The following is a 12,959-nucleotide window of genomic DNA, read 5'->3' on the forward strand; positions in this document are numbered from 1 at the left end:
TTATCCATTGTGGTCCAATAATAATAATATCAGGACAGACTACATGTATCAGGGAGACTCTGGTATGCTAATATGTACTGTATAGCTATATATTACTCTCACTTATGTCTGCTTATATTGGCAGCTGTATGTTACCATTTTCATTCTCTTCCTTGGTATCTGATAGCGGTTTTCTTTCTTCACTCTTGTTCAGATTTGTTGACCTTGTTTTAAGCTGCATTTCTATTTCCGTCGTACAATGAGAGCAAAATAACCAGAGTCAAATTCCTGGTAGCCTCTATGTGTGTAGGTCTACTCATACATGGACAATCAAGCTGATTCTGATCCAACAAGACAAACAGCATAACATAGCCTGGCACGACAGCCACATATTCATACACACAGCTGGCAGCAACATCAGCATGAAATCCAGTTTGTACACCGAACATAAACTAATTTACAATAATAATGAAAAAGGCCATTAGCCCATAATTGTAAATTGGCTTACTTTTGATGATTCCAGCAGGAGACGACATGGCTTGGTGTTGAACACTGAAATGACTTCATAGTCCCTTTCAAAGGTGAGCAGACAAAGAGTTCAGTCTGATGTGATGCCCTGATGACACTTTTTATCCAACTGACAGTTGAAAAGAGTCTTTCACCAGTAGGCCTTGTTATTAGTGTGACGAGGGCAGTTCACTCCTACCACTGAAGTGCTGTCTTTAGCAACAAAGAAAACAACAAGTTACCCAATTATGAAGCCAACTAGGGCACTAAGGCTATAATTCAACTCTAGATCACAGCTTTAACACAAAGGTTTGGAGGCCGAGGACAGAACAAGGCTGCTCTCAGACTACCTGAGCATTTTAAACTGCAGAGATGATTGTTGGACTAATCAGCAGCCGACACACCCCAGACCGAACCCACACCTCCAGTCAATCAGAGAGAGAGCACCTAGATGGGAAACAAAGATCCTCACCAGACAGACAGACACTCACTCACACAAAACACAAACACATTTCAATATACGGTTGAGAATGATGGCTGAACTTCTTCCTCCTGCTCCTCAGACTTCTGTTCCTCAATTTATTCTCAATAAATTCTCATTCTTTAATTATTTAAAATGGATAAAGTACAATTCTAGGCTTTCTGTTTTTGTTTTCGACAGTGAAATGCACGACCACTTTATGGTTGTATAGTCAGATAATGGAAACAGCGCTGATTGCTATTCACTGGATGATCCCACTGAGTGCCAAGTGGGTGGACCCAGGCCCACCTAGGCCCATCCACAGCTATGCAACTGCTTACTGCTATTCACATCTTATCTCTTTTTGCAAATGAATCTATGATTTGTAAATAGATCAGTTAACTGAAGTGTATTTTTAGTGTCTCTCCCTTTATTTGCTACGGCCCTTCGAGACGAACACAACACCGTTATGTAACGAGAGCTTGAAAAGAAATAAATGAATCTGTGCATAAGAAGCACCCACAGTATGAAGAGAGGAAGTTAGTTAAAAGAAGCTTTAGAGATGACTGTGAAAACTAATCATATTCCTATACAGTGGATTTACATGCGTTTTTATACAGACATTCAAGGTTGGTTCGGAAAGTGAAATGTCTCCACAATTACTGGATGGATTACCGTGAATTTATTCATGACCTCTTCCTTTTATCTTTAGATTTCAATTTCATTCACTGACAGTTTCAAACCATCTCCAAACTGCCGGGAATATACATTCTGGTTGAGAAATTGAAAATCCCCTATGTATAAATGTATCTTAGATTCAATTGATTTATGTATTTTATGCCTTAGTACAGTCAAATATAAAAAAAAAAAACAGGTTTTATTTGTGTGTAATTGTAAAAAAAATGATGTCCTCAATGGTAGCTCTGGTGACATCATGTCCAATCCTTTGATAGCAACAGTTGGGTTACATTCATTAACTACAGCTCCTGAGGTTCTGTAAGCTCACCTACTTGCGGAGTGTAAAGAGTGCCCCTAACTCCCACCACAGTGGGTGCTGGAAGTTTGGGACACTCCCAGCAAATCCACAGAGTCACAGAGAACAAACATCTGCTTGTTTCAAATGCTTGGAGTCTCAGCAGTCATGGAAACAAACAAACAAAAAGCTCATAGAATCATACTGAATGCATTTGGCTTACAGTCCGTACTGTATCATCTCAGCTACATATGCTGCTATCCCCACGAAACGAGTCACACGGTGTGCAGCTGCTCTCAGGAGTCAGACAGAGGTCAGTAATGACATGCCTCTCTTGAGGTTTTTCATTTGCTTTCATCACAGTATATAATCCTGGTTTATAATAATAACTAGGCTCTTATTGGCGTAGCCATCATTTCTGTCAGTTATAATAACAATATACTCACCAAAGTACAAATTGAAAGGGAATGCGGTGTCGTCACTACAACAAAGTCAGACAGGTCAAGGAACACAAGCAGGCAGACGATCAGACAGGTTGGAAACAAGCCAACAGATTATCTAAACCACTTTATTTAAGGTACAACTGAAAAAGTAGGTAGCCCAGTGGCAAAAATGAGCTTTAGGACCTGAACACCGGATTTTTACTTTGGGAGACAGTGCCTCAAAATGAGGTAATAACGCAGGTGTTGCCTTAAAGTGCTTGAAGTAGTAGGTGTATTACTTATAGTAGATAACAGTCGGCACACCCCCAGCTTGTTGAAACAGACAGGAGTACCGACCCCGGAGCAAAACAATACAGGGCTGTGGATGGGGACGGCAGAAAACGTGTTTTATCCACCTAAAATAAAAGCTCATCTAAAAAATCATTATCAGTTCAAACCTTATAAAAAAGAAGTATACTTTAAGTTTATTTTATGTATGTTAAGTAAAAACAAATTTCATACTTTATTTTTTGCCCTTTTTTCCAGTTTGTTTTCATATATGCAATTTACAGTTCGTAATTACAATAGTTTATAAACCAATGTTTTAAGTAGTTGAACTGAGACGAATACAATAAGTACACTAGAGAAAACAACTTCAGAAATTGAAATAAAATTAATAATAATAATAATAATAATAAAAAGAAAGAATAGAATAAAAAATAATAATAATATTGATTCAAAGAGAAAAAAGTAATAATAATAATAATAATAATAATAATAACAATAATAATAATAATAATAATAATAATAAATTAAATAAAAAAATAAGTTAATAGAAAAAAGGGGGGGTATGAAGTAAACTTAAGTATAGTTCAAGTATATTCTCAAGTATACTTTATACAAAAAATATAACACACAAAAATGTATACTAATATTAATGTAGTGTACTTGTAAGTGTACTACTTCAATACTTGAAGGGGACTCAATTTTATTTTGTTCTGAAACTATACTATCATTATACTGATAGCTTACTAATTTTATACTTGGAGCCTATTTTTTAGTATACGAAAGTGCACTTTAAAGTATACTCTCAATAAACTACTAGTTTAATAGTTTTACACTGCAAGTATACTTGTATATACTTGTAGCCCACTTTCAGTAAACTACTAGTTTAATAGTTTTTATACGTCAAGTATACTTGTAGCTCACTTTTTAGTTTATGAAAGTATACTTTGAAGTATACTTAAGTTAAACTTATATACTTATATGTGAGGGTCACGCTGCCACTCAGCAGGCTGGTTGGGTTAATCATCTCTGAGGAGAGGCAGCTGTGGAGCCTCATTGTCCCTGATGAGCATCAGGTGGTTGAAGCCTATTTCTACCTGTGGTTTCAGTGCTCAGGTGCTGACTCATTGTCTCTTTGTTAGAGGTAGTGAGAGTCCTGTTTTTGCTCTATCTGTATAGGGGTGTGTGAATCTGCAGAAGTATCTGTGAGATTTAGCTTCTCTTCAGAGCTGGAGTCTCTAGAGTGGGTTAGGTCTGTGTGGCCTGCCTTCGCTGGTTCTTTTGTTTCATTGATGTTCTATTCAGCTGCTCGGCAGCGGCGTTTTAGTTTTAGTCTTTTCAAGATATATTGAGTGTAGGGAGTCTTCCTTTTAGGCCTGTTTTCATTTGGTGTTTCCCCTCTCCCTTTAAATCGCTTGTGACTTTTTGTGGTTATCCTTCTGGATTCATTTATAGATTTCCTCTCCCCGTTCCCCTGACACTTATACATATATGCCGTTAGTTTACAAAGAAATGAAATGTTACATTTACATAATTTAATATGTCAACCGGTCCTAAGAAACTTGGATGAATGCATGGGGAGAAGACTAGACAATTTAATATTACTACATGCTGTTTAGCAAATCTCATCAAACTGTCGTAATTAAATGCACACACTTATGTTGTATATATGTTGTAGGATTTTGTTGATCGTACTAACATGACAGAATCCTGTTTGCTCTAATGTGAGCGAGTCAAATAAATATGTCTTAAGTCACTTCACCTTTATCTTTTATAAAACAATATAGTGTAATACAGTGATGAATGTGCCAAACACAGTAGACAATGTGTGTTTCATCAACTGTTCTCTTTAAACATTCAGCTGCTGGCATAAAAGCTAACATTTTATTACTTTTCTAAGGTAAATCCTCTCCTCCCGCCCCAACATATTGGTCCAACCATCCTGTTAAATACATTTTATAATCTATTACAGATGGGATTACTCATGTAATCTGTTTTTAAAGACCTGCACCTTCATGGAACATCTGTTGCTGTCCAACTCCATCAACACTTTCTGAAGAAATTCAAATGTGTATCTCAGATCCTTGGGGTGTAGTTTAAACTGTAGATCAGGCCAAGCAGGACTGCACACTCATTTTAGCCACATCTCTCAGATCTTGCAGAACTTCAACTCCCTCAATTATGACGCCAACATCCTCAGGTGGATGTTTGGGCTCTGCTCCATCATGTCAGATAATGGCTTGTCTTGTTTACCTGTCTGATCTGTTTGTGTTTGTTGCCCTGCCGCCGGACTTGTTTTAAGTGATGTCACTGTGCTCCCAGATCTTAGGAATAACAAACACAATGTTATTATTACTGATAGGAATGATAGGAATGATGGGGAAACACCAACAACTGGATACTTTAAAGCACAGCATCTGTACATAATATACATCAGCTGGATTGACATCATAATGTCTGTTTCAGAGAGGGTTACCACAGAGCTCAGCTCACTGGTGACTGGGTTGTGTCTGTATACTGAGAGCTGTAGAAGGGATGACAATGTTGAAAATAGGTCAGAGGGGGAGAGAGACAGTTAGAAAGAGAGCGAGAGAGAGAGAGACCCCCTCTGAGAGCCACTCACAGAGCCAGAACCTGGTTTTGATCAGCACATTCCATTAGTCAATACAATCACAATGCGTCCTCACTGCCAGTGGGGACTACGCTCTCGTATCCTGTTGTGTTTTCCATAAAAACATTTTCTTCAAAGTTAGGGCTCTTTGGGGATAATGGTCATTTTTTGAAATTACAGTATCCGTATTGCCACACATACATCCTCCCTCCCTCCCTCCCTCCACCCACATTCATTCCTCCACTCTACTGAGGAGGAAACTCCTCTCATGGCTTTTAAATTCACTGCTGAGTCTCAGAAAAGCTGAATATAACTCAGAAAATTGCGTCAGACGTCCAGAGCAGTGATGTCATCGCAAACACAATAATAGACAGCCATACATAAATCTCCTTCTCATATGTTTGACAAAAAAAAAAAAACCTCAAGGTCGGCTAGATACTAGCTTTCTCTGGCTTTTAAACCCATTTCACAGTCTTCCTGAGCGGATGGTTCCCTATATGTCCAATACAGTATCTCCATGACAACTGACCAAGCTTCATCCCCAGATGAAGACTGTGAGATGCAGTTGAAAGCCCCAGTAAAAGCTATACATACTGTATACCACAAGTTAAAGCGTCAGTAAGCAGAATATTTTTGACATCATTGGGCAAAAATTCCATAATAACCTTTTCAGTATATTGTAATTCAAGTGTTCTGAGAGAAAACTAGACTTCTGCACCTCCTTATGGCTCTGTTTTCAGGCTGGGAGACTTTGGCCAATCATAGTTCATTTCAGAGAGAGAGAGCGTTCCTATTGAGCGTTTCTATTGGCTGTTCATTCAACAGAGACAGCTGTCAATCACTCGCAAACTTCGAACAAACGGTCAAAGTAGGCAGCGCTAATCAAGTTTGCTGGAAAGTGTGCTCCGGCTGGTGGGCGGTGCTTGGTTATTCCTCAGCTGATCTCAACATGACTGCCAGGTCACAAACTTTCAAATTTTACAGCTAAACAGTAAACTACAAGATGTTTCTGACAACATTTGAGGAGAAACAAAAGCATTACAGTAACAGAATATTGTTTCATATTTGATCAGCGCTGCCTAGTTTGACCGTTTGATTGGAGTTCGTGAGTGATTGACAGCTGCTCAGAGACAGCAGGCTCCAGCTCGGCTCTGATTGGTTGTTTTCCTCCGGTCTGTAAAATCTTGCAGATGCCATTAGGAGCACCGGAGGACATGCATGATTTTTTTTCAGATTACCTGTCTCATGCACTACTGTCAGGATAAAGTGACCGTTTTATAAAAATAACTTTTTTTTAATCATATTTACTCCAATTCTACCTACTGCAGCTTTAAGAAATATTTTTGCCAAACTATTTCCAAGGTCAATAATAAACTTTCACGCTCAACCCTTGTCATAGTTTTTAATTCACAATTTCTTAACAAGTAAAATGAAAAAAAGACATCCGATGTTTCTTATATTTCACAGTCTTATTAATAAAACAAAGACAAGTTTCATATGTAAATTTGGAATGGCACTTTGTTTCCCCAGGCATTAAAAAGCCATTTATCCATTAACCTGTAAGTGCATTCTTCATTTGTTTCTTCTTTGGTTTATAAAGTTTGTACATCCTAATATCCAATGAGCACTTCTCCAAAAAAAGTCAATGTACATTTTGCCCTCCATGTTATTTAAAAGTTGGGAATCTGAGATCTTTACGATATGATTGTCTTTTTAAAATGTAAAGTTGCACCAGCAACTGCAAGGTGTCCCACTGACTGCGGTGTCACACAGTTGGATGTGATCCAAACAAGGCTATAAAACATTTCAGGGCTGGTTTAAGATGAAAACCTTCCGAGGCTGCACTAATGAATTAGGGTTATGAAGGGTGACTGATGGCCATGTCGTGAACGAGGCCAAGGCTAATGTCAACCACCAGGCCTGACAACATTCCCCGTGCAGTGTGAACATCTGCTCTTTCACCTCTTTTCAGAAAGGAGAAGTGCTCTTAAACTGGGCATGAGTGGGGGAAAGCACTCCCATGTGCCGATAGATATTCCTCTGCATATCACCAGTTTTATGTGGTCCATGAAAAAAAAGGTATGTCAATGAATTATTATTAATTGTTACATAAAAAAAGGCTGAAACAAACATAAATACAAAAGAACCACTATATACAAATAAGGTTTTGGTCTTCTTATCAAACATTCAACACAGTGATTTCTGCTTTCCCAGCGTTATCATGTGACTGCAGAATGTCTTCACTCTCGAAGGGATATTTGCTTACAGTCTCCTTTCACCCACTGCTGATGTGAGCTAACAATGCATCAAAATCCCTTTTTAACACAGTTGAGAGTAACAGTTATCTACAGTGATGTGCTATTGAAATGAACTGAGCCTGAGGATTTTGCATGGAAGAAACACCTCACATCAAAGTTTTGCTACCTCAATAAGGCAGAATGCCTTTTTTTGCCATCAGTACTTTGATTCCAAAAGGCTCTTTGCAGGATCTGGCTGTGAAATGTTGAATAAATGACTTCACACATTATTCTCAGATATTAGCAGACGCTACTTAAGAAGACACTAAAATGTTATAATAATGTAGCCTAGTGCAATGATGAAGCAATCAGATCTTGTGCTGTGTGGTCAGTGTATGAAACATCGAAGCAGTTTGTACCACATAGCAACCCCATCCCCAAAACAGGTCAGTGGTCATCAGAGTCCCTTCCCCACAATTGATATTTAACAGGAATATCCAAAAAGCGTGGGCAGTTCCACAGTTAAAGGGTGAAACATTTAGCTTGTGCCTTACCAGGTCCATTATTCACTCCTGCTTACTTCTGAAGCAGTCTGTTTATGTAAATGTCAGTCCCTCTCCTGTCTGTTTAAACATGGGTCTTGACCCCTGCTGAGGGGTTAGGAGCTCCCTGTTTATCATGAGCCCCAGAGATCCAGTGGTAGCAGTCAGTGGCATTCTTGTTGCGTGAGTGAACAGCACAGCGGGTGCAGTAGACGATTCCCAGCGCCACCATTACTACAATGAAGATGCAGATGGGCACTAGGAGGCCCACCAGGAGCCAGGTGCCGCTCTGTTTCTGCCCTCTGTCTTCCTGGACAGGATCCAGGATGTCAACGCTCTGGCCACCGTCGCTCGGGGGTGGCTTGGAAGTAGTAAGCTGGGTGGGAACAGCTGGGTGTGTGATCTCCACAAAGTCCTTTTTCTCCTCCCATAACTCCTCCTCTGGGAACTGAGGGATTTCCCTAAGGGGGTGCTGCTCTTCTTCTGCCTTATTGTGGTAGCTGGAATCCGTAGGCATGTTGAGGTCTATGACTGAATCCTCTGGATTTCCTGGTTTCTGGCTGGAAGTGGTGAGCCCCGCCCACCAATTCCAAGCTCCCTCAGAGATTGTAGAGGTGGAAAGGAAGGGGAGAGCTGTGGTGGTCTCCTCCTCGCTATCCTCGTCGCCTTCGTACCAGTCTGGGGTCGCGCTGGAGCTGGTGGTGGGTGGAGGCGTGGTGTAGGTGGTGGTTGGAGACGTGGTGTAGATGGTGGTTGGCAAAACTTCCAGCTCAGACTCATATATCTGCTCCCCCTCCGGCCATTCAAGTCCTCCATTGTGTGTGTCTTCCTCAGCCTCCTTTGTCGGAGAGTCCAGTGCAAAATCAGAGGGCAGCTCTTCCTGAGGGGCACTGGTGACCCAAATGACATCAGAATCCAAAACTCTGGGTGGGTCGGTCAGCCAGTCCAGAGCTTGCTCCTCCTCTGGAGGCCAGTCAGTGTGGCTCTGCTGCGGGTTCCAATCATAGTCCACAGGGTCCCATACAGATCCAGGCTGGTGGGTGACCCAAGAAAATGGAGGGGTGACAGCAGATTGGTCATCTCGTTCTCCTCCCTTGCCACATGAATAGTGATCAGACATGAGTTCATAGCCTTCCTCGCAGTAGCACTCAAATCCACCCTCATAATTCTCACACATCTTCTCACAGGTTCCGGGCAACTGGCACTCGTCGATGTCTTGGCATTTGCTGGGGTCCTCAGGCATTGGGGAAAAACCCAGATGGCAGTGGCAGATATGAGAGCCTAGAGTGTTTTCACAGGCGTGTTCACATGGGTCATTTATACACTCATCTATATCCTCACACCCGCCCTCATCATCCGGATGGTAACCCTCCCGACACCGACATTCAAATGTCCCCGGAGCATTCACACAAAGCTGCTCACAAGGACTCTGGAGGCACTCGTCTACATCCAGACAACCACGTTCATCTGGTGCAAGCATGTATCCTTCAGGGCAGGCACAGCGGTACCCATCTGAGAGGGGCAGGCACTCAAACTCGCAGGGGGCCCCTTCACAAACATCAGACAATTCACAGTTCAGCCCATTGTCTCCTAGTTGAAACCCGTCGGCACACTCACAGTAGAAGTGAGCACCGGCCGGCCTGCAGAAATGCTCACATCCGCCATTATCCTGGTCACACCAGTCGTGTGATACAGGGGGATCGGAGCAGAGGGGGGAATCTCTTGACCACCCAACTGAGCCGTCTTCCTTCAGCCTGCACAAAACTGACTGTTCCTCCTTGATGCCTGCGGGGCAGGGCACGGTAGCAACAGATCCAAAGGGCAAATGGGTTAGCAGTGTGCTTAGAAGGTTAAATGGTGTGGTGTAGAGGGCATTGCCTGCCCCTTCATTCCACAATGCAGGACACATTCCTTTGTAGGAGTAATGGCAAAGATACCCATCTACAGGGACTGAGCAGGAACCATCCAGCCATTTGAAGTTATCACTCTGCTCCTGAGTGTTGTAGCCCATAACCACGCAGCGTGGCATCGAGCACTTAGTAGGGGAGTCCTCTTTCTGCCAGTTGGTATACTCTGTGTCCTGGTCACCAGTAGTCCAAGAGAAACCCCGCAGCGGGCGTGTGGTGGCACACTGGCGAGGCTGGCGCTGCAGGCCAATCCATACCTGGACGTTGGTGCGCGAGAAGCGCAAGTCCAGAGTGGAGAAGAGAGTGGCAATAGTGGTGGCATCCTCCCTGCGTTTAATGGTAGCCAGGTTGCCACCTTTGTCCTTGCAGGCCCTCCACGAGTCCAGGAAGATCTTGCGTTGGAAATAGACCACAAAGCAGCCGTCCGCATTGCATAGTGCATCTCTCTCTGTTAAATCCTGACCCAGGACTGAAGAAAGTCCAAAGAGCAAAGCCAGTAGGGAGGTTAAGAGAAGAGCAGCAGCACTGCTCACCAGGGAGCCCATTTTTTTAGAACTGAATATATCTCCTCACTCTCCGCCTGTCTCTCACGCTGACTTTCTCCACACTTTTATCTACCTGCTTTTTAAAACTTTCTCTCAGCCTTGGCCCACTTTTCTTTTCTATCTGAACTTTTCTCCCTTCATTTGAACCCTGATTTTTTTTTTTTCACTGCCTGGCTGTGCTCTTTACTCTACGCTGCTGAAACAGATCTGTGCTGGAGTTGAGTGCATGCAGATTGTCCCAAGAAGGGAGGGAGGGGAGAAAAGGGAAAGGGAGGATAGAGGGAGGGAGATATAGCAAGAAGGGAGGTGGGCAGAAGCGGAGAGAGGGAGGGAGTTGAGGAAAAGAACTGTATGTTTTTGGAAGGGGGGGGCTTTGTGGATGTGTGTGTCAGAATGGGGGGAGGTGCAGCGAACTGTGCATTTCTTTCTTTTTCAGAGCATGTCATATGGTTTTCATAAGCCCCGTACACAGACATAGTTTGGTACTCTGCCATTTACCCGCACATACATGCACACATGTTCATATGCATCAACTTGTGGCAGTTGAAAAAGGTTTTAATAACTCAAATGAGACTGAATAATCACTTGAACAGATGCAATACATCAATTGACTTCTATCTCCTCTTCTGTGGCCTTGAACTCCTCTGTCTTCATTTGTGAATCATTTCTCACATCTTTATTACTTAGTATGACTTCGACCACCAGGTTCGTACCATGCATACCTCCTATGGAGTTCAATATCTTTGAGATTATGTGTTTTGTCTGCTTCATTTTGTTTGATACAGGGCGATGGGAGGTTTTTCAACAGGCACTCCACATGCATTTTCAAGTTCACTCAATTTGTTTGATGATGTGTGTACTTTAGTGTGTCTGTGATGAGTTTGTTGAAGACAAAAAAGCTGTTCAGAAGTGTAATATGAAAAGCTTTGTCATCCGTCTATTTCCACACATCTGGCACCCTACTAACAACACAACCCTAGGCCAGAAAGTAGATACTGGTTCCTGCACAAAAGGTCCGCAGCTACATTAAAAACAACAACGCTCTGCTCCATGCTAATAACTCTCAGATTGGGATGGGGAAGTAGGGAAAGTTGTCGAGGTCACCGGTGTGGAGGAAGAGGGCCTCTGGGTTTGCTGTGAAAACAAAGCTGGTTTGCTGTGAAATGGAGACTTATGTTTCGAAACGGGGAATGTTGGGAGGTAAGGGGGTACGCATGTGTGTGTCTGGGAGAGGAGGCTGAAGAATGGGGGATGTGGGATGTGGGGGGTCAGTAGCATGAGTCCTGTGAGTCTGTTATAAATCTAGCTGACTGTTGTTTGAGAGCCCATGCTGCGTAGTATGCACCTCACTACTAGAGTGGTGTAAAGTTAAAGAGCACCTGAAGCCACAGTACAGTGAAATGCCTGTGGGTAGGCAGGACAATTATACACAATTTCCTGTTTTGTGCTCTTAGTTTGTGCATAGAAAGTACAACAAGTACTGAAAGCTGGCACTGAATGCTTGTTGTGCTGTAAAAGAGACCGGTTAAAAAGAGATTGGTGAACGCTGAAGTAGCAGAAGCAAGGATATCCTGACTTTTAGTCCCTAGTATGGGTCAAACTCCAAAAACATTGGATCCTACATCTCCCATGATTCAGTGTTGTTTTCATTAAAGTCTCGCTGCTTGGCTTGCCCACATCTTTCAAATGCAATAAAATGCTATAGGAATGAGTCCTAAAACCCGGATATGAGTTAGCATTTTAGCACTTGTGCTTCTGTCGTCTGGAAGTCTATATGGGTTTTTTGAATGTGTTTTGAGTTAGAATAAATAACGTCTGTGGTTAACACATGCTGAAGAGATTTTAAAGTTTTGATCTACCAGCACTTTTGGTGTGTGAACTGCTCAGAAACCCCCTTATTGTCAATCTAACTAGGAAAGCCGTCCATCCTCTGAATGCTCTAGGTCTCTAGTTTGTGGCTGTAAAGTTTCATGAGGATGTGATTATCCTAGAGGTCACCACAGGTCATTTTATACAGTGAAGTCAAGTTTTAAAAAATGGTTTCACTATATGAAATCGCTACAATGCGGACAAACATCATCACACATGAATACAGTTGGGCTCATTGGATCCACAAGAGTCTCAGCTTTACAGCGATACTGTCTGCAATTCCAAGACTGTTTATGGACATGCAGAAATATTCAAATACATCATTTTAGAATAGGCGAAAATAACTTTTTTTTGCCCCAAACTGCATGTGATTATCATAAAGTGGGCATGTCTGTAAAGGGGAGACTCGTGGGTACCCATAGAACCCATTTTCATTCACATATCTTGAGGTCAGAGGTCAAGGGACCCCTTTGAAAATGGACATGCCAGTTTTTCCTCGCCCAAATTTAGCCCAACTTTGGAGCGTTATTTAGCCTCCTTCCATAACATGACATTGGTGGTACCAATGGATTCCTTAGGTTTTCTAGATTCATATGATACCAGTATCTTCTAGCTTTAATGC

General features: G+C 42.1%; 1 protein-coding gene and 1 long non-coding RNA gene across 2 annotated transcripts; both read right to left on the reverse strand.

Moving 5' to 3' along the window:
• Positions 1 to 212: 212 nt before the first annotated feature.
• Positions 213 to 942, reverse strand: LOC119481294. Its single transcript, XR_005205162.1, has 2 exons — positions 837 to 942; positions 213 to 699 (listed from the first exon to the last, which is right to left on the reverse strand). It is a non-coding gene; the product is annotated as an uncharacterized LOC119481294 (long non-coding RNA).
• Positions 943 to 6,625: 5,683 nt separating this feature from the next.
• Positions 6,626 to 10,728, reverse strand: cd248a (CD248 molecule, endosialin a). Its single transcript, XM_037759377.1, has one exon. It carries the CDS (start codon positions 10,466 to 10,468, stop codon positions 8,102 to 8,104), a length of 2,367 nt encoding a protein of 788 aa, XP_037615305.1. The 5' UTR covers positions 10,469 to 10,728; the 3' UTR covers positions 6,626 to 8,101.
• Between the last annotated feature and the right edge of the window lie 2,231 nt (positions 10,729 to 12,959).

Source organism: Sebastes umbrosus, chromosome 22 (assembly GCF_015220745.1).
Source record: "Sebastes umbrosus isolate fSebUmb1 chromosome 22, fSebUmb1.pri, whole genome shotgun sequence".
In the NCBI taxonomy this organism is placed as follows: Eukaryota; Metazoa; Chordata; class Actinopteri; order Perciformes; family Sebastidae; genus Sebastes; species Sebastes umbrosus.